At 42.2% G+C, this 19,597-nt stretch overlaps 1 protein-coding gene across 1 annotated transcript in view; it reads left to right on the top strand.

Annotated features, from left to right (window-relative positions):
• Nucleotides 1-17,983, top strand: part of GIGYF2 (GRB10 interacting GYF protein 2) — a 74,272-nt gene extending 56,289 nt beyond the window's left edge. Inside the window, exons 14-28 of the mRNA XM_084211913.1 lie at nucleotides 376-542; nucleotides 913-1,001; nucleotides 1,983-2,090; nucleotides 2,644-2,741; nucleotides 3,235-3,335; nucleotides 4,105-4,266; nucleotides 8,953-9,111; nucleotides 10,246-10,482; nucleotides 11,064-11,186; nucleotides 11,809-12,012; nucleotides 12,131-12,336; nucleotides 12,636-12,790; nucleotides 13,237-13,406; nucleotides 13,720-13,867; nucleotides 15,975-17,983. Coding sequence (XP_084068039.1) covers nucleotides 376-542; nucleotides 913-1,001; nucleotides 1,983-2,090; nucleotides 2,644-2,741; nucleotides 3,235-3,335; nucleotides 4,105-4,266; nucleotides 8,953-9,111; nucleotides 10,246-10,482; nucleotides 11,064-11,186; nucleotides 11,809-12,012; nucleotides 12,131-12,336; nucleotides 12,636-12,790; nucleotides 13,237-13,406; nucleotides 13,720-13,867; nucleotides 15,975-16,042 — 2,195 coding nt within the window. The 3' untranslated portion in view covers nucleotides 16,043-17,983. The remainder of the gene's footprint in view (nucleotides 1-375; nucleotides 543-912; nucleotides 1,002-1,982; nucleotides 2,091-2,643; nucleotides 2,742-3,234; nucleotides 3,336-4,104; nucleotides 4,267-8,952; nucleotides 9,112-10,245; nucleotides 10,483-11,063; nucleotides 11,187-11,808; nucleotides 12,013-12,130; nucleotides 12,337-12,635; nucleotides 12,791-13,236; nucleotides 13,407-13,719; nucleotides 13,868-15,974) is intronic.
• Nucleotides 17,984-19,597: the final 1,614 nt, after the last annotated feature.

Below are 19,597 nucleotides of genomic sequence, written 5' to 3' on the forward strand. Positions count from 1 at the left end.
GCTCCATGGTGGAAGCTGCAGCTGCTGTGAGCCTGAAGCAGTAAGTGCCGCAGGAGGACAGCAGGGGGATTAGCTGGACCAAGCCCCACACCATGGTGTGCTTGGCTTTTACCCCAGAGCTCACCTGTCTCCCTCCAAGGCAAGGGGAAAGCCATCATGCACTTTTCCTGAGCCATAGGGCAGTGCTGTAGCCCCTGTGCAGGTGTGCATGGACACTCCAGCCTTGGATGAGCAGTGTCCCCACGAGTGGGTGAGGCAGACAGGAATGCCTGGTGCTGGGCACTGGGTGACCATAGGCAGCTCCTTGTTTCCAACATGCTGAACCTGGCCTTGCTTCCCTTTCCCCACAACGTGTGTTGGTTGATGTGATTTCAGGTCCGTTCAGTAATCAGGAGATGGCAGAGTGGTTCCAGGCTGGATACTTCACGATGTCACTGTTGGTGAAGAGAGCCTGTGACGAGACTTTCCAGCCACTTGGAGACATCATGAAAATGTGGGGCAGGGTTCCCTTCACTCCAGGCCCAGCACCACTTCCACATCTGGTAATTATGTGACAGTTACAGTATTGAAATAGTCCTCCAACAAGTGGGCATTGAATTTAGGTATCGTCTACTCTGTCTTGGAATTGCAGGTGTTCCAATCACCAAAGCTGAACTTGGTGTTAGATTACTTTTGCAGGAGTAGGACAGACATGTAGTTTGAAAATGCTTGGTGTGGCTGGGAGGCTGGGTACTGTGATACGTAAAGGTGCTGTGTATTTCACAGGCTTTATAAATCTTGATCTCGGTCTAGGTATTTTTCTATTTTCTTTTTTTTTCTGGTCAAAATGCAACTTCTGTATTGCTTGCTTTTGCAATCTACTACTCTTAGTATATATGTTAGTGAAAAAGAATGTTTTATCTCTAAACATAGGGTGAGCTGGACCAAGAGCGACTGACTAGACAACAAGAGTTGGCTCTAATCCAAATGCAGCACCTGCAGTATCAGCATCTTCTAATACAGTAAGACTTCTTGTCCCAGAGATCTTCCGGTGACTGTGTTCTGCTCTGCATTTTTAGTCATCCAGGTTCAGCTGCTTGTTGTTGTTTCCTTGGGCAATGGGGCTGGAAGTACTTCACCTCCAACAGCAACAGTTGCTTCCACAAACACTGGCGATGTTGACAGTGTACAGGATTAGGGCAGTGTGTCTGCCCCATGCTCACTTTTCAGAGTCCTTTCCAGTGTCACTCATAGCTTTTGGTGAGACTGGCTTTATAGGTAGCTGTTATGGTCAGTCTGAATCCCAGGTGTCCTAGTAATGACCTTCAGATGTTTTGATGTCAGGAGAAGGCTACACATCTTTGGATCTGGAGATGGAGAAGGTATAAGTTACCTTTGATCTGCTTGCTCAGCTCTTTGAAGATCAGTGAAAGGTCCTGCTGGGCAAAGCAGTTTGAAATCCATTTTGCCAAAGTTGTCAGTTGTTCAGTTATGGCCAGCTCCTGACAGCTTGAAGGAAAGAAAACAGTCGAGTTGCTTTTTCAGGGGATCCTGAAAGCATGTGTCATGACTATAGTTTTTCAATACCGATTGTCAGCTCATGATTGAATGAGGCAAGAGCCTGCTTCTGTGCTAGGCAATGCCTTGACATACTGGGGAAGAGACTGATTGCAAGTGGGCAGTGATCAAAGCCAGATTAATTTGAGATAAAATTATGCAATTTAGACAAAAAAGGAAGTAGTGTTACACAACTTAACAAGAAAAATATGGGGCAGTAATAGCCAGGTGACAGAGCTGAGGGTGAAGATAAGTCTAGTTCTGCTCATGTGAGCCAACTGGCTATATTCTTGTATTTTGATTCTTGCCAAGCTCCTGTTCTGTGGTTTCCTCTAGTATTTAGTATTTATGTTATATATGTCAGTGGGCATTAGTCCCAGAGCATGAATCTGTCTGCAACTTGGGCATAAGTGAACAAATACCGTTTTTCTGCTTGTCTTTTGAAGACAACAGTATGCACAGATGCTGGCTCAGCAGCAGAAGGCAGCCCTCTCATCCCAGCAGCAGCAGCAGCTCGCTATTCTCCTTCAGCAGTTCCAGGCCCTGAAGATGAGGTGAGCTAGCCCAGACTTGAACTGAATTCTGTTCTTCTGTGCTCTAGTTTGTATATAACAGTTACATTTTGTCGACTGTTTGTCCTAGTTAAATTTTCTCATATTTTAGGATTATGTGTGTTAAGAATAGTAATGAGAATATAAGTATGTTTCAGGAAACAGTTATAGGAAATAGTTTCAGAACATGGAGTACTTCATTATATATGTAATCTTTGCCTCAGAGCATTTGTGAAAATGAGGAGTTTGAATTCTACCTTTCTGACAGATTTGTTGTGCTGGTCATCGAGGAGCTTTGCCAGTTCTGCAGTACTGGATGCTTGTTCCTCAAACTGGCCTCTAAGCAACAGATGAAAAACTGTAGCTTAGGCCTTGATTTAGCAGGGGTAAGATCAGCAAGAACTTTGCAAGCAGCTACTGTTGTCCACATCATATTTTTGTTTTGAATAGAGGTGTGGAAGGAAAGCAGTATGTTACAAGTTACTGAATCTCATACGTGTTCAGAGCACTCCTCTCCCTGGAAGTGGCGTGTTGACTCTTCCTGTTGGTATTACAGAATATCTGAACAGAACATGATGCCACCTGTTACAAGGTCTGTGTCAGTGCCGGACACTGGCTCAATATGGGAACTTCAGTCAGCTTCACAGCCTACAGGTAAGGTGCTTAGCCTGGGTCAGGTCTCTTGGGAAAAGTCCATGTGTTAAGAATCAGCATCTTTGAGATGATCCCTCCCCTTTTGATACAAAGGAAAATTATTTCTGAATCATAGTGTTTAACTGGATCAGCCTACTTTGCTTTGCAGTAGAAATTCCATTTGAGAGTGGTGAAGAATATGGTAATTTTTCCAATGGTTATGGAAGTCTAGATCTGAAGGGATTGTTCTATTTAAGGGCGTTCTGCTCTGATGGGAGGACCTGGAATAGCTGGTTCTTCTGTAGAATTTCATGGGAAGCCCAGCCTTCCTTCAGTCACAGACTGGCCTTGTTATACAGGAGGATAAGGTGGCCCTCTACTGACTAAAGCAAAAGTGTAAACATGATTTTAGTTCCTAAAACATAGTAACAGCATACACAAGATTCTCCCCTTTCAGTAGTGTTGTTCATGTGCTTATTTTTGCTTGTCACTGTTTGTTTTCTTCACTGTCTAGTCTGGGAAGGAAGCAGTGTCTGGGATCTGCCCATTGATACTGCAGCTCAGGGACCAGCTCTAGAACAACTTCAGCAGCTCGAGAAGGCCAAGGCTGCAAAGGTCAGAAACTGTTTTGTACTGTAAGAAGTTGGGATTGCTCTTCTGCAATGTAATTGTGGTTCTTGAGCCAATGGAAGACTGAGCTCTTCAATGGATGATTTTGACTAGATTTTCATGGAAAACACCATAAAGAGAATAGGGCTTATAAAAACAAGTTATGAAATCCTTGTGGACAGCTGTTTGGAAACCATTGCTGTGGAGGTACTACTGACCTCTGAAATAGTGTTTGTGTTCTACATTTGTGATTAAAACCTCTTCACTAGCCACCTCTGTTTTGAACTGAAATCATCATGAGCTGTCAGGCCAAACCCTGAGTTGAGACCAGGTAGTTGTACTCTTAATCCTTGTGGTTTTCACCCAAACTGGTTTGGGGAATCATAAGAGTGCTATTTTCTAGGGTTATTCTACGTGTACTTTAGTATTAATTTTTTTTGTGAGTTTGAGCTGTATCACTCTGTACATTTCCTGAAAATTACTATTTTATGATGACTGCAAAGCAACTCACTACTCACTTCCAAAGTCAGAGGGTATTTTGAGGAGCTGATGTAGAAAAACTGACTGGAAAACTGTTTGTCCAGACTTGTTCTGGACTTTTTCAGGAATCTGACCTCAGTAGGCAGCCAGCTGGTAGGTAAAATTGCAATTAAGGGAGAGCATCTGTCAGAGGCTTCATCTGTTAAGCTGTTACTATAATGTCAGCAGAGTTGCCCTAAGAAATGGTGTAGGAATACGTTACCTGCATCTGAGTATAGTTTTATGTGAATTGTAGCTAGAGCAAGAGAGGAGAGAAGTGGAAATGAGGGCCAAACGAGAGGAAGAGGAGAGGAAAAGGCAGGAGGAGCTTCGGAGGCAACAAGAAGAGCTACTTAGGAGGCAGCAGGAAGATGAGAGGAAACGACGGGAAGAAGAAGAACTGGCCCGCAGGAAGCAAGTGAGTTTCCCCAATGTAGTTAATCTCTAATTAATTATAATAATTTATAAAACTCACTTTAAGAATCCTGTGGGGTCTAAGTAATCTTTGGTAGGTGTGTATGAAGACAGTTTTAATATTTTTGATGTGAGTATATTAAATTATGATTCTTCCATTATTGATTTTTTTAAGAGCCCAAACTTCAATCTGAGAAATGGGCTTTGATGGTTCACTTTAAGATAGGTTTCTGTTTGTGAGAACAGGGCCTTTATTCCAAGTGGAATATTCCCTCTCAACTTCTTAATGTCAATGTTAGACTTTAGTTAGTTACCCGGTTACTGCATGTTTTCATCTTTATTTCCCATTTATGCAGTCAAGTGTTTTGTGAAGATGAGTTCTGGAGTAGATGGAGCTTGAGCAACTGTTTCAAATGAATAAGAGGTAGAGGGCTATAGTGGACAAGAAGTGATGTGACATTAAGCTTATTTTTCCCGTGTTGTTTTTTTTTTAACTTAGTAAATTATTTTTTGGAATAAATTATTATCTGGGTTAATAGTGTCGTCAGCTTTTTTACTTGAGTTGATACTTGGGAAAGGAAGGGATGTAGTTTGATCAAGCATATTTCTTAAAAAGAATTTTGATCAGTGTTGCAGTAGGAGAATGAATGTAGGAATTGTAGTACATTCTTAATTATCCAGCAATACGCAGCGGAGACATTACTAGTTTGGCATTTCTAGCATTTACTTCTGAATTCTGTAAGCAGGAAAATGTAGCTATTCCTTAACTGTTGCAGGAGGGAAAGACAGTGGAAGTTAAAGTTTTCACTTTGATGTGAAGGATAAGGGCAAGCACAAGGCTGAGCTTATTCACTAAGGAGTTAGTTAGTAAATGTCCTGAAAAGTACCACATGAATAATAGGCAAAAGTACTAAACAATTCTGTCCTTTATAGTATTTCTTACGAGCTTAGGTAGGCAGCTGTAAAGCGTGTTCCTGCTTTAAGGATCAGACACTCCTGAGGAAGCCTCTAGAATCTCTAGTTTTGTTTGGATGATCATTGTAGGTCTCTTTTCACTCAGGGTTTGGGTTTTGTCACAGAAGGTGTATTTTAATTGGTACAGTATAATGCATAGATAATTTCATGGTATCTTTTACAAATAAAGCAAATAAATGGCTCCTTGCTTTAGTGTATCTATTTTGTATGCAGGAAGTCATTATGCTGTACAGAAAAGCATCCTCCACTTGAGGTCAAACTAACACTGAAGCAATAATATACTCAAAAGTTTAACTTTTGAGATTCATTGCTTTAGATCTGGTTCGATAATAAGAACACATTTTTCAGCTGGTAACTCAATTTGTGTCATCTGTGCTGGCTTCAAGTAGACTTGGGTTGTTTCTTTTCACTAACAGTTTTGCCTCTGTGTATAACAATGTCTCTTAAATTCCAAAGTTTTGTTGTCCACTTTGGATTTGTACAGTAAACAGTCTGACTCTCCTGTTCTGAGATGCCATGGGAAATAACTATTTACACGAAGGAAGCAGAACGGGGTTGAAAAGCAGTAACAGCAAGTATCTTAGTTCATTACCAATGCAATAATTGCCACAATGCTTAATTCTGAGCGGTAATGTCTTGAAGAGGTAACAAAGAGTTTAAGCACTTCTCTGGAAAGAGAAAATAACATTGTATTCTGTATTAAAAAAAGGAAACTGGTCATTATTTGAATCTGACTTCTGTACTGAAAGGCATTATAGAATCAGGGATGAACTGATTTATTAGCATGGATTTATGCAGAGGAGATGATGCTTAACAAATTTGATTAACTTCTTTTGAGGAGATGACAGTGAGAGCTGAGAGGGGTGAAGCAGTAGACTTAATCTGCCTGGACTTCAGGAAGGCTTTTGATGTAATACTGCATAAAAGACTAGTATATAAGGTTAGTAAATATGCTGTTGATGGTGAATTCTAAAAAAAAAAAAAACCAAACAAACATAAAACAAACCTAATAGAAATTCAACTCTGTAGGATGAAATGTCATACCAAATGTTGAATTCAGTTCTGTTCACAGTTTTCATCAATTACTTTGCACTGTAGAATTGAAAACAGTAATGCCCAGCTTGTGTAGCTCCTGTATTTTGATTTTATCTCTGGTCTGGTATCTTCTATTTTGTAATAATTGATTGCTTTCAGGAACAAAATTTGAGGTTTAATAACCAGTTAATAATTGTTTTCTCTGAATTATTTCTTTAGTTCTCCCTTTAGAATACCTGTTTCAAAGAGGAGAACAAAAAGATTTGTGAGCCCTAGTAACAGACAAGCAGAATTGCAGTTGTCACCAACTGCAGAAAGTTCTCTATTTTATTTAAAAATCCAGAGTCTATTGAACTGGGGATTGCTGCATAAGGTTTTTTTTGTAATATTACAGATATTTTAAAAGATGTGAAATAAGCTGTCTATACAGCAAGATGTATATGTGTGAAAACAATTACTAAGAAAGATGCTAAAGAACATTGGGATGTCTTGGAGCAGGTATCCACAAACATGGGAACACTAAGAACCAAAGGATTGATTGTTTCCCATACCAGTCAGTGGCAGAAAGCTGGAGAGCTTTGAATGGTTTTGGTCACATGCTCAAACAAAAACATCAAATAATAAGATACAGAAGTAAATATTAAGACAACATTTTTATAGCTGTGAAGAGCCAGAAAAAAGACTGTGTTTCCCAGCTTTTTATATCTTACAGGATTTTTTTGTGTCAGTAAAACACTGCTCATCTTTAGTTCTCTAGGGGAGAGAAGTCTTTTACTCAAGTCATTCAACAGTGTCTCTCCTTGCCTGAGCAAGAAGGAGATCTGTACAGCTTTTTTAATGGCAATTCTAGCCTTGTTTCCCAGTGGGGGGAGAGGGCAGACATGTCACTCAAGTGTTGTCCCACAGGAGGACTCGGTGACTTTGCTCATCTCTCCCAGGTACTATGTGCTATGTCAGTGAGAGCCCCCAGACTGGCTGGCACTGAGGACTCCTGAGCTGAGATCCTACTCTCTGGTCTCCAGGCAAACAAAAAAGACTGATGCCTTCAGCCTACTCAGCAGCCTTTTCAACAAAAGCAGAATTTTTTCAGCACTTGTATTGGGAACACTTGATTACTGTGGCTCGACTGCATGTGTCCAGTTTATACAGTTAAAGGCCCAATTTCAAAAATTGTTCAGGTGGTATGTGTTGCACTTAAAGCTGATTTGATTAATGAGAAAATGAATCACAGGCTATTGTTCTATGTCTATGCTAGTGGAAAAACCCACTTACTGCACTTATATCTAGCACCAAATCACTTAAGTGATATTCAGGAATATGAATGAATTGTTGGCTTGCAGCCAGCACCTGTTCAGTGCCATGGGATTACTTATAAAAGATCTTCTGTCTACTGACAGTTTTGTTGTAGGCATCTGAAATTCATTGTCAGAGAAAAACCCAGGGCAGTTGTTCAGGGAGCTGTAGTGTAGTTTATCTGTGCTGTCTGTACATGAAGCTGTGGTGTCAGATTGGATAAAAGGGTCTTAGTTTTCACAATTGACTTCCTTGATTTACCAGAGTTTATATCTGTGCTGCACAATTAATCCCTGCTCATCCTATGAATAATGTATTGCTATAAAAAACTTGCAGGAGTGTGATTGCGGTAGTGGCCATTTTTAATGGAAAATACAAAATTCAAAAAGCTTTAAAAAGTTGTGGTCCAAAAATAAGGATCTTCAGATTGAGCTGGTAGGGTAAGTCAGACAACAGGAGGGGTGAAAAGTAGGGTGGCCTTAACTCAGTTGCTGAACATCAGAGGTCAGAAAAGGCTGCAAAAACTATGGCTTTTTTATGCAAGGGAAAGTCAGAACTGGTGGAAGAGGTCCCCAGGTGAGATCCCATTTAACAATATACAGGAAGCTGGTTGTCCCCCGTTCCTCAAAAAAACCCAAATAGCAGAATGGAAAAGTGTCTGTTTGTGTTGATAGGAAAGGGTGCTAATATTTAATTTTTAAGTTAAGTAAATAATTTTAGTACTTGGAAAACAGAATATATAAGTTATTGGAAGTTATTTAAATAATTTTTAGGGATAATCCAAAATCAAAGCCCCTAAGAGACCACTTGTTACCCATAATATTTAAATAGTATAGGGAGAGCCCAGTCAAAGGCCTTGAGACTTCAAAAGTTAACTGTCCTTAAGTGCACTGGGCTGCATCAGCTTCTTTCTGGTGTCTGGAGATGTGGTTTGAGTTTTCTAGTGCTCTTGAACAGTCACGATTCAGAAACACCTGTAAGTAGGAAAAGCTTCCAACTCAGAGCTGACAGCCCCCCATAGAAGGAATTAATGATACCCACACTTTGAAATATTTATAGATCTACTGTTCAACTGCTAAGTGCTGCATAGTGAAAAGAGGAGTCTGACCTTTTGTTGTCATTCTCAATGCCATTATTTTTAAAACCAAAGATGGGCAATTAATGTCTTCTGTTTTTCATTAAAATAATTTATGTAGCAGATGCACATTGCATCAGAACTACATGTGGGTTTGTTGTGCTTAATGCACTGTTTTGGTAGAGCTTAGTTTGGAGCTAGGGAGCTTTTCTTGAGGCTACTTATTTGGCCAGACAATGCTGTGATCTGTGTTCTGATGTTGTTTGTTGATAAAATGGCATTTATAGACTGACATTTTGTTCCCAACTCCAGGAGGAGGCCCTCAGGCGACAACGAGAGCAGGAAATTGCACTAAGGCGGCAGCGGGAGGAAGAGGAGAGGCAACAACAGGAGGAAGCACTTAGGAGACTGGAGGAGAGAAGAAGAGAGGAGGAGGAAAGACGTCAGCGAGAGGAGTTAATTCGTAAACAGGTGAAAAATTACAAAAGGGATCTCTTCTGTTTAATTATGGAGGCTGCCACAACAAACAGGCTTTGAAACTTGCAGGAATGCTTGAGAGGTCAAATCAGGTTTTGTCAAAGAAAGCTGAGCTTGCAGACAGTATCAAATTGACTGAAAAAAGATTGTTTACCTGTATCTTGACCTCAGACAAAACAATCAGAATCCAGTATACCCTTAGGTAAAGAGATTTAGGTGGGACTGAGTGTTCTCCCTTTAAATTTAGCCTTAAGAATGGCTTTGCAGCACAGTGTTTATACTCCTTTCTGAGGCAGAGTACAGTATCAGTGCTAATTCAAAACCAACTGTTATTCTCTCTGGGCCTTTACTTTGTTATCTTCAGTATCATCCGAACTGATCAGTTTTGGCGGTTTTTCTGTGCAATGCCAAGTCTATATATGCTACCAGAATTTCAACTTTTTTTCTTCCCTTTTCTTTCTTGTTAACAGGTTATTTTTCTCATTGGGGTCAGTATTAGAGGTCCCTATCGGGGAACTTGAGCTTCCAGTCCCCTAATTGATACTCTCACAGTCCCTTGGTCAAACTAATTGGCTTCACATTTACTTCCAAGTCCCTTTCAGAATTCACAGTTAGTATATAAAAATGCCTTTTCAGAGTCCTCCCTTGTAAGATGTCCATCACCATTTCTGTAATTTGTTAGCAGAAGTGTCTTCTCTGGAACTGTTCTGTTGAGTAACAACAGTCAATATCTCCATCTTTGTCACCTGTCTCTTCTTTCCTGTTATTTTTGCCAAGTTTTATTCCACTGCAAATGTGGTGGTACTGTAAGTAGTATAAGGCAGAAGCTCAGACTGGAAGGTGTGTAACTACTAGAAGGAAAGCAATAAGAAATGAGCTGGTGTGAATTAGGGAGATGCCATTCTCTTCCAAGTTCTTTGGTGGAGCAATGGGAAACGTATTTTTAGGGAATATAGACTATATTACTTTATTACTGAGAAATGTAAAGGTGAATGAACAACCCAAATAGCACAGATTACAGATAACACGGTCCCTCTCTGTTCTGTCAGAATATCAGTGCCACAGAGTTGAGTATTTTAAATTCTGTGAAGTCTCCTCAGACCTTATTCCTTTCTGTGTCCTGGGAAGGAAGAGGAGGCCGCCAAGTGGGCGCGTGAAGAGGAGGAAGCTCAGCGGCGGCTGGAGGAGAGCCGGCTGCGCATGGAGGAGGAGGCGGCCCGGCAGCGGCTGGAGGAGGAGGAGCGGAAGCGCAAGGAGCTGGAACTCCAGCGCCAGAAGGAGATCATGAGGCAGAGGCAGCAACAGCAGGAGGCTTTACGGCGGCTGCAGCAGCAGCAGCAACAGCAGCAACTTGCACAAATGAAGGTAACCCGTTCCTGCAGTTTTACTTCCTTTCAGCTCAGCATGGGAAGTAAAGCCACGGCTGCATTCAGGGTGGTCTGTGGGCAGAGCAGGATGGATGAGCTTTCCATGTAAAGGAAAGGGAAGAGGGCAAAGAGTTGATGCGAGAAGAAAGAAGAAGAGAAGTTACAAATTAAAAACCGAAGGTGTTCTGTCAGTGGAAGCACACTGGGAGGGCATCACACATGGGCACAGGTAGTTTTTTTGCCACAATGAGCAAGAGCCAGTGCAAAGTTTCTAAAGCTTGGCATTTTGGAATTCCTTTAAGTGTTTGAAATCTAAATGGATTGCTTTTTTCAGGTAATGATGTTACATTATTCTTGATACTGTGTCAAAGACTGATACATCAGAGGGCAATTCAAAGAATGTATAATCTATATTTTCTACCTTTTCATACTTCATTATACCATTTTGTACTTTCTAGGGTTTTGTTAACCTTTAAATGTGGCCTTTCTTTTCCCCTGGGTTTATACCGTTTCTTTCCTGATTATACTCCAGCAGTCTTCTCAGATGTTTTGTAATTCCCGATATCTGTTTTGGCCCAGCTCCCTTCATCTTCAACATGGGGTCAGCAGTCAAATTCAGGAGCTTGTCAATCCCAGACCACACTGTCATTGGCTGAAATCCAAAAGTTAGAAGAAGAACGAGAACGGCAGCTTCGAGAAGAGGTAAACACTGACAGCAGCGGAGTGCAACTTGTTAGAGGGGCCTCAGCTGTGGGACTGCTTAGCTGTCACTTCAGTTATTAGAAGGAATGGTGAGGATGAGGAATGTTTTTTTGAAATAGCATAACTCAAAATCCTGTCCTTCAGGCATAGGTTCAGTAAGCACCTGTGTGAAAGTTTTTATCACTACTTAGTACAAGAATCTGAAAGAAGGTAAAACAGCACCCTTTTAACCATGGGAGTGTAATATGTTCACAAAACAGTATACAGTTATTTCACATCTGTATTCTAACATGTTTGAGGTTATTCACAAGACAGGGCAGTTAAAGGGAGGGTGGGCTGGGGGGAGCAAGTGATGATAGGAGAGAAGGTAATCTTCCAAGAAGCTGACTGCAGGAATGATTTGATAAATTTAGTTTGTCCAAGGCTAATAAACAATTTGTGTTTACTGGTTACCTAATGTCTCCCTTTTTGGAGGAACAGTAATGGCTCAGAACAATAACAGGTCAGCCAGGCTTCTCTAGAAGAAAGTGAATGCTGTTTAAAACCAGTTTCTAAGTTAGGCTTTTGAATTGTAATGATCATCTGAAAGTATTTACGAGCACTTTTGTTTTGCATGCAACAGCAAAGGCGTCAGCAGCGTGAACTAATGAAGGCCCTCCAGCAACAGCAGCAGCAACAGCAGCAAAAATTGTCAGGCTGGGGTAATGTCACCAAACCAACAGGCACCACCAAGTCCCTGCTGGAGATACAGCAGGAAGAGGCAAGGCAGATGCAGAAACAGCAGCAACAGCAGCACCAGCAGCCGAACAGAGTCAGAAATACCACGGTACGTTTATTTATCTGATCCGTACATGAAGGAAAGCAGCTGTGCCAGTTCCCTCTGTCTGTTCATGTCTTTTCTGCTGCGTCTGTGCTAATAGCCAGCATCTCTTATGTCTCAACAGCACTCTAACCTGCACACCAGCATTGGGAATTCAGTGTGGGGCTCTCTAAACACGAATCCCAGCAACCAGTGGGCATCTGACCTAGTCAGTAGCATCTGGAGCAATGCCGATACCAAAAACTCAAACATGGGTTTCTGGGATGATGCAGTGAAGGAAGTGGGACCTCGTAACTCGACCAATAAAAACAAAAGCAATGCCAGCCTCAGGTAGGAACTGGGGAAGAGCTTTTGCAAAGAAATACTGCTACTCCTGGCATGATCACTTAGCAGTTAGAACATCATGTGTTTTCCTTTTTTTTCTCTGTGTCATTCAGGATCTGTTTTGACAACAAAAATAGCTAATAGGTGACCATTCACAGTTCATTTTGTCACCTGCTTAGAAAATGATTTTGTTCTTAAAAAGTGTTTGCATCTTTTAAAATAGTCTTACAAAACTGTACTGTATATGGTACTGTGGGTAAGCCTGGTAACTGGTAATCTAATTATATGCATTTTCTTTACCTCAGTAAATCTGTAGGTATTACAAGTAGACAAAACAAGAAGGTAGAAGAAGAAGAGAAGCTGTTGAAATTGTTCCAGGGGGTTAATAAAGCCCAGGATGGATTCACTCAGTGGTGTGAACAGATGCTTCATGCACTCAACACAGCCAACAACTTAGATGGTAAGAGATAGAAAGGAATGGGGGGAACAATATCTGTTCTGTTTCCTGACAGAGTAGTTTTGAGGGACTGTTATGATATCAAACTAATGCTTCCAATGCACTCAGCAAAAGGACATCATTAAATAGTGGCTAGAAGAACTGGCTGCATCCTCTTTTAGGTTTTCATTGTCCTAACTATAGCAAATCAGTGGGATTTGAAAAAGTTCTGAAGTCTGTCAGCCAGAGCCCTCCTGAGGATTTCTGGTAGTCATGGAAGCATTATCTGGCAGATAGATGAGAATCCAGTTCCATCCTGCATTGCACGATAGGACTTTATTGTGGGAAACTGGGAAGGGCAAGCTACTAGACCAGCAAATATTTGACACAGAAATCTGGCACTGGTGTTTATTGCATGTGTGTGTTTGCTATCAACATGCACTCACTCATGGTCTGCCTTCTTCTTGCAGTTCCCACGTTTGTTTCTTTCCTGAAGGAAGTGGAGTCTCCCTATGAGGTCCATGACTACATCCGAGCCTACCTTGGAGATACTCCTGAGGCCAAGGAGTTTGCCAAGCAGTTCCTCGAGCGCCGTGCCAAACAGAAAGCCAGCCAGCAGCGGCAACAGCAGCAACAGCAGGTAAAGGTGCCTCTGCTCTCCCTGGGGCTGTGTGAGGCTGCAGTCACCACCCTGCTGGGTTCATCAGTGTCCTGGCAAGTGCAGACAGTAAAGCAGCTTTCCAGTTTTTACCACTTAACAGTCGAGGCCAACTGTAGATCAGAGTGTTTTTGCATGGTGATCTGGGAAATGCTGTGGGAAGATGAGGTGGATACATCAGTAGCTAGTGCTGCCCTGTGGATATTGGAAGTGCTTTGGGCTCTCTGAATATTTTCTGTATAAATAGACCAGACTTCACTGTGCTCTGTAATCTTGTCCCTAATTTGTTCTCTAGGATTCAGTGTGGGGGATGAACCACAGTTCGCTACATTCAGTCTTTCAGACCAATCAGAGCAACAACCAGCAGTCCAACTTTGAGGCTGTGCAGAGCGGGAAGAAAAAGAAGAAACAGAAAATGGTTCGAGCAGATCCCAGCTTGTTAGGTCTGTTTCAATTTTTAAAAATTAACTTTTAATTTGGTAGTGGTGGTTTGCTTTGGGGAATGTAGAGGATTCTTATTTACCTTAAATAGTGATACTGAATTTGAGTAGAAAAGTTGGAATGTCTTTAGAATCTTTTCAGTAGTAGTATTTATTTAATGATTTGAAAAATTCTGTATCACTCTCATGGAGAACTTTTGTTGAATTTTCCCTCATGTGATGGCCTCTTTGATACCTGGGTTATTACCTGGAAAGCTCTTAAATAGTTCAGGGGTTTCAGTTAAATTCCCTTTCCTCCTTTGAGTTGACCTGTGGCTATTTTATTGCTTTAATGATGATTTGTTCTTTCAAGAAAAGCATGTTTTCCTTCCTTTATGAGGAGCAGCTTTCTGAGGCTGCCTTTGCCTTGCCACTTTTTTCCAGGGGGTAACCACTACCCTAGGCAGAAAAGACAGCAAAGGTTGAAGTGGTCACAGATTTTCAGTTGGAAACCATGGAGATGATGACCTCATTAGCAGTCCTTTATTTAATTATTGTGTTCTGTGTCTTAATTTTTATGTGAGGCTGGTTTTAACCGTCCCCCATAGCACTTTATGGAAAAGTTTCTTTTAATTAGCTTTTAAGGTACAAGGCCATTGTGTGAGTGCATGGGCCCTGGGGTGACAGGTCACTGCTGTGTTCATTGAATAAATGTCTGTGTTTGTGCCCTGTGTGACAGAGAGGAAACCAGGGCACTGCACTGGGCCAGGCTTTGTTGTGCTGCTTCTGCTGAGCCAAATTGCTGTAGAGCAGACAGGTATTGTCCACCTGAAGTCACTGCTTTTTTAAGGCTCTAGCAGAGCCCTGCCTTTGGTTTCTGTCTTCTATTTTTGGTCTCACCAAAGTCAGTACTTCAGCTAAATCAGTGATTTCTGCACTGGTGTGTATGGAACTTCTCAGTGGAATCCTGCCTTATGCCACCCCAGGGTGCCCATCCACTAACTCTGATCTGGGTACTCAGTTGAATATATTAAAAAAACAACTCGTGTAATGTGAAGAAGAAATCACTAAATGCAATTTAGAAGTTCCAGCTGGAAGGGAAGTAGCCCATGCAGCTTTTTAAAAACACATTCATTCTTTTACAAAGTAATTTCAGATGCTTTTAGGCCACACTGCCACGTGAGGGAGCCAGAACAATTTTCCTACACCTACTGAACAGAGCATTTCTTAACCTCTCAAAGTGGAAGGCAGTTGGTTGTCTAGCACAGAGCAAACCAATGTAGCACTCTCAAGACACTGAACTTCAACTTGGTGTTTAGTAGCCTTACACAGGGAAACTTTCCCTGTTCTCATATTCCATATGGGGTTTGTACACTCTTAAAAAGGGCATTTCAGTAGGAAAGCTGCATTTGATTTATTGGATTTGTTTCCTTGCTGAAAGTATTTTCACTCTTCCTCACACTTTTCTTACGTGCATCATGTCCTCAACATGTATGGCTAAAAGTTGGGTAGAAGTTTGGGTGCATCTTGAGCCACTTGCATGGCCCTGGGTAACTGTACATTTTCACATTGTACTCCTGAGATGGAAGTTTGTAAAAAAGCATGGAAATAGATGTAATTGCTACTAGATGTCATAGGTACATGCATTGAGACTTTAAAGGGTGAAATTGCTCACAACTCCTGAGGTGTGGCAGTATAATTCCATGTGTGGATTCCAAGTTCTCAGAATGCCCATTTCTTCCTCTCAGACCATGTAAGTATGGTGTTGACAGCCACTTCCAAGAGCCAGTTGACTTAAACACATTCCCTTTTGAGATGTTGCAGAGCCATGTTGCCACCATGTGTAGATGTGCCTTGTACTAGCTCTGCAAGTGACATCTTTTAAATGGAGCTTGAAAAGTCTTCTCATCTGGTTTTAAAGACCAAGTGATGCTCGTCTAAATATACAGTTGATTATCTTTAGTTTATTAAGGAAAAAAATCAGCCAGTTTGGGTGACTGCATCTGTAGCCTTACTGAATTACCCCTAGATTCTCTTTCTCTTACACATGGGACTGCATTTAACAGAGGTTTTGTATCAAGTACACTATGCCACAGCCAGATTTTTGACACCAGTTCTTCTTGGTTCACAGGGTTTTCAGTGAATGCTTCATCAGAGCGGCTCAATATGGGAGAAATAGAGACTTTGGAAGACTACTGAGCATGTGCAAATCAACTGGCTTTTCCTGCATCTGTTAACCATGGATTCTCCGTTTGGACACCGTACTCTCCACCTTGTGTTGTTCTTTGCCTCGCAGTGAATCACAGGATCAATCATCTCAGGCTGCTTCCTCTGGCCCCAGCAAACCCTTTCTGCCCAGGACTGCACAGGCGTTGTTCCTACTGTCAGCCCACTCAAGTGGACTTTGTTCAGAGTCCCGGGAGGGTGGGAGTTAGGCTTTGTTCACAACAAGGCTGAATTGGGCAGCAAGCTTTCACTGTGCTGTGATTCATACTGCTGACATACCTGGAAAAAAAAATCAATTGGGATTCTGCAAAGCATTGCTTCCTTCTCCTGGTTACTCTTACCACATCCAACACGTGCAGTCATATGGAGAGAGAGAGAGAGAGATTGAGAGAGAGTTTGTGGTTAACAGATGTTGGTCAAAACCAAAATGCCACACAGATACTGACTTGGCTGCTCCATCAGGGCAAGAGGTGCTCTCCTGGCCAGGAGTTGCATTCATAAGCTACCCTTAGAAACTGGCAACAGGAGAGGGGCGGTAGTGGGCACAGTTTAGCTTGGGTTGGTTTGAAGTTGCACACCCCCTGCCAGCCCTTCTCAGCACATAATTTTTGGAGGGAAAGCTCGAGTCTGTCTTCATTAGGTGGTGATGCTGAAGCTGGTGGAGTTCCCGTCAGCATTCTCCAGCCTTCCTGGACAAGTGGGGACTTCTGCTCTGGAAAAAGGGGGGTGGCATCTCTTCTTTCAGGCTGAATTTACCCCACAAGTGCTACCTTCAGAGGGTTAGGACCAGTTTATTTTGAGCTCTTTTCCTGCAAATTTGTCTCGTTTAAGAGACAGTGGGATCTTTACAGTGTGGATCTGTAGTCTCTGGAGAGGGTGGACCCTGGCTTTCAGAGACATGCCAGCAGCCTCAGCTGGTTGTCACTTGAAGCAGTGCTTAGGTATCGAGCAGAGATGCCCTTTCGTCACGGAGAGAGACACTGGAGGACGAAGCTTTGTGCAATGATGGCCCTGCTTATCTTCTACACCTTAAAAGTACTTCACGCACCTTCACTGGGATCCATAACCTCTAAGTGTTTATGGAGTCATAACCTTCCTCTCTCACCGAAAGATTAACACCACCTGCCCTGCTCCACGTAACCACCCACCCACCCCACACACACCACAAAGGACAGAGAAGGAAAACTGCCAAATGCACTTAGTTTGAACCCCCTGGTCCCATCTCCCGTCCCCAGAGGGGTGTAACCTGCGAAGGGAGATATGCTGCAGTTTTGGTGGAGTTGTATAAAGGTGTCTGTTATTCTGTCATCACTGCCTAAAGAAAACAGTTTGAGTTGCTCAAGAGCAGTTTGGCTTTGGATTTTATTTTGTTTGGTTTATTCATTTTTTGGGGTCACCTTCCCCTCCTCCTCCTCTCTCTTCCCCCGTCCCCAAACATGTACAGTAACTATACAGAGACTGCTGCAGACTTGTATATAGTTTTTGGATCTGATAGCATGGAGAGACTTGGAACTGTTGCAAATCTGGTCTCCCTGTCTCCTTTGCTTTGTAAATTCATAAAAGGGGGAAGAGGGGTAGTTAAAATGTTTACAAAACTTTAAACTCCCTCTGAACTTTTGCCAGTGTGGGGGGGAAAAAAGAGAGAACTTAAATAAAACCTGGTTGTATTATATCTGAGAGAAAACTTCCTGCTTGCTTTTGTCAAAGCTGAGTATTGAGATAATTCCTGGTGCTAAAACCCACCCAAACTCGACTTGCATCAGTTTTCATCAAGAAACAACAAGCAAATACACAGGATGTGGAACAACAGCTGCTGCTTTATTTCTTCCCTGGTGAGGAATACTGGTTGGTTTTTCTACTTGATAATTTTAGAGTTCAAATAAACACCAGTAAGTTGATATTGGAAATTTCTAACAAGAAAGCTTTAATTTTCCTCCGCTGTCTGTAGAGAAACGTGTGCATTCATGCTGGTGCTGTTTATGCAGGGGAGATCAAGCCATGGCTGGTTTGCTCTTAACACAAACACTTGGCCTCCTTTGCCAGTTGGTGCCCACCCCATGCACTCCAGTGCACTGCCCTAAATAAGGTGTTTTATTTCTTCCCTCAGCCTAAAGTCCACATGGAAACCTTGTAAGTTTCTCTTTTTAGACTTAGTTTCCTTTTTTGATACTTGTTTTTGTGTGGAAAATCCCAGTAAAGGTAATGATAAATGTGCTGCCATTCACATGACCATGGAAAATTAAGTATGCTAAAGCCTAACTTACACGGTAGCCTTGCTTGATGTTCAGCTGATGTCTGAGAGAACAGAGAACCTAACTTTGTTTTAATATCTTCTCTTTTTAGCATATAAGGTGTGTAGTTCATAATTGCTTTCTGGTTTTTTAGTGGTATGATCTAATTTCTGCAAGCTAATTTTGGACTGCTCCACACCATGTTACAAGTACACAAAAGTGTGTTAGTTTTGAGCTCGGCAGGAAAGGAACAGCTTCTTGTTTGCTAAATGCAAATGCAGAAATGCAAGCAGGGAAAATGTGCAATAATTTGTCAAACTTTGAGGACCTCACTTGGCTCCTGAGAATTGTAGATAATGGACCAGTGGGGAAGATACACTGTTCATAATACTGAAATACTCTGGTTTCTGTGTTTCTGCAAAGATAAGGTGGTGGCATGTGCAGATTGTGCACTCAGGTGACTGCCGTGTCACCTTCTGTGACAGGTAGAGCCCTTTTCTGTAGCAAGAGTCATTTGGATCAGTAGGGATGGGGAAAATAGGGGCTCCAAAAATCAAAGCAATTGCTGCAGAAAAATCTAAACCTTAAATTTAAGAATTAAATACTTGTGTCATATTTTCAGAGCATAAAGAACTGATATTGGAGGTGTTTGTGTATTCATTACATGATGGGAAACCATGAAGTATTCATCATCATATCAGCTCCAAAATATTAATGAAACTTCTGTGACAATCAGCTGGAGTGTTCCCCTGTTTATACACCTCATCCATTCGCCAGTCTTTGTTGCTGCAAATGTGATTTGAAGCAAACCTGGGTTTTCTGTGCTGTGAACCGTCCTGAGCCCCTGAGGCAGGTAGGGACAGAGTGGCAGAGGCTGGCAGGAGGAGAGGTGGTGCCTGAGGAGTTGGGATCCGAGGAGGATGCTGGCATTGCCTGCCAAAGGCGACTCTCCTGGAATGCTTGGAGACTTTGACAGCAGTTCTGAGACCACCCATGGCTCCCAGGCCAGCTCTGTAAGTATTCCACCCAGGAACAAGGATGCCATGGAGCTGCTCTGGCTCTGTGTCAGAGCATTTTAGCCTCAGAAGATTGAGGCCCTTGTTCCTTGCTCTCCCCACCCTGCAATGCCCTGCCACCCTGCACAGTGAGGGAGAACAGAGCCCTCAAATGGGCTGCTTGGTCTTGGGCTGAGCTGCCCCAGTGGCTCCTGTGTTATTTCCTGTGCCTCGGGATGGCCAACCCCAGGGAAGGCATTCCAGGAGCATCCTCGTGGCCTCTGGGAAGGGCTCACCAACAA

This window comes from Fringilla coelebs (assembly GCF_963513975.1).
Source record: "Fringilla coelebs genome assembly, chromosome: 10".
Classification (NCBI taxonomy): domain Eukaryota; kingdom Metazoa; phylum Chordata; class Aves; order Passeriformes; family Fringillidae; genus Fringilla; species Fringilla coelebs.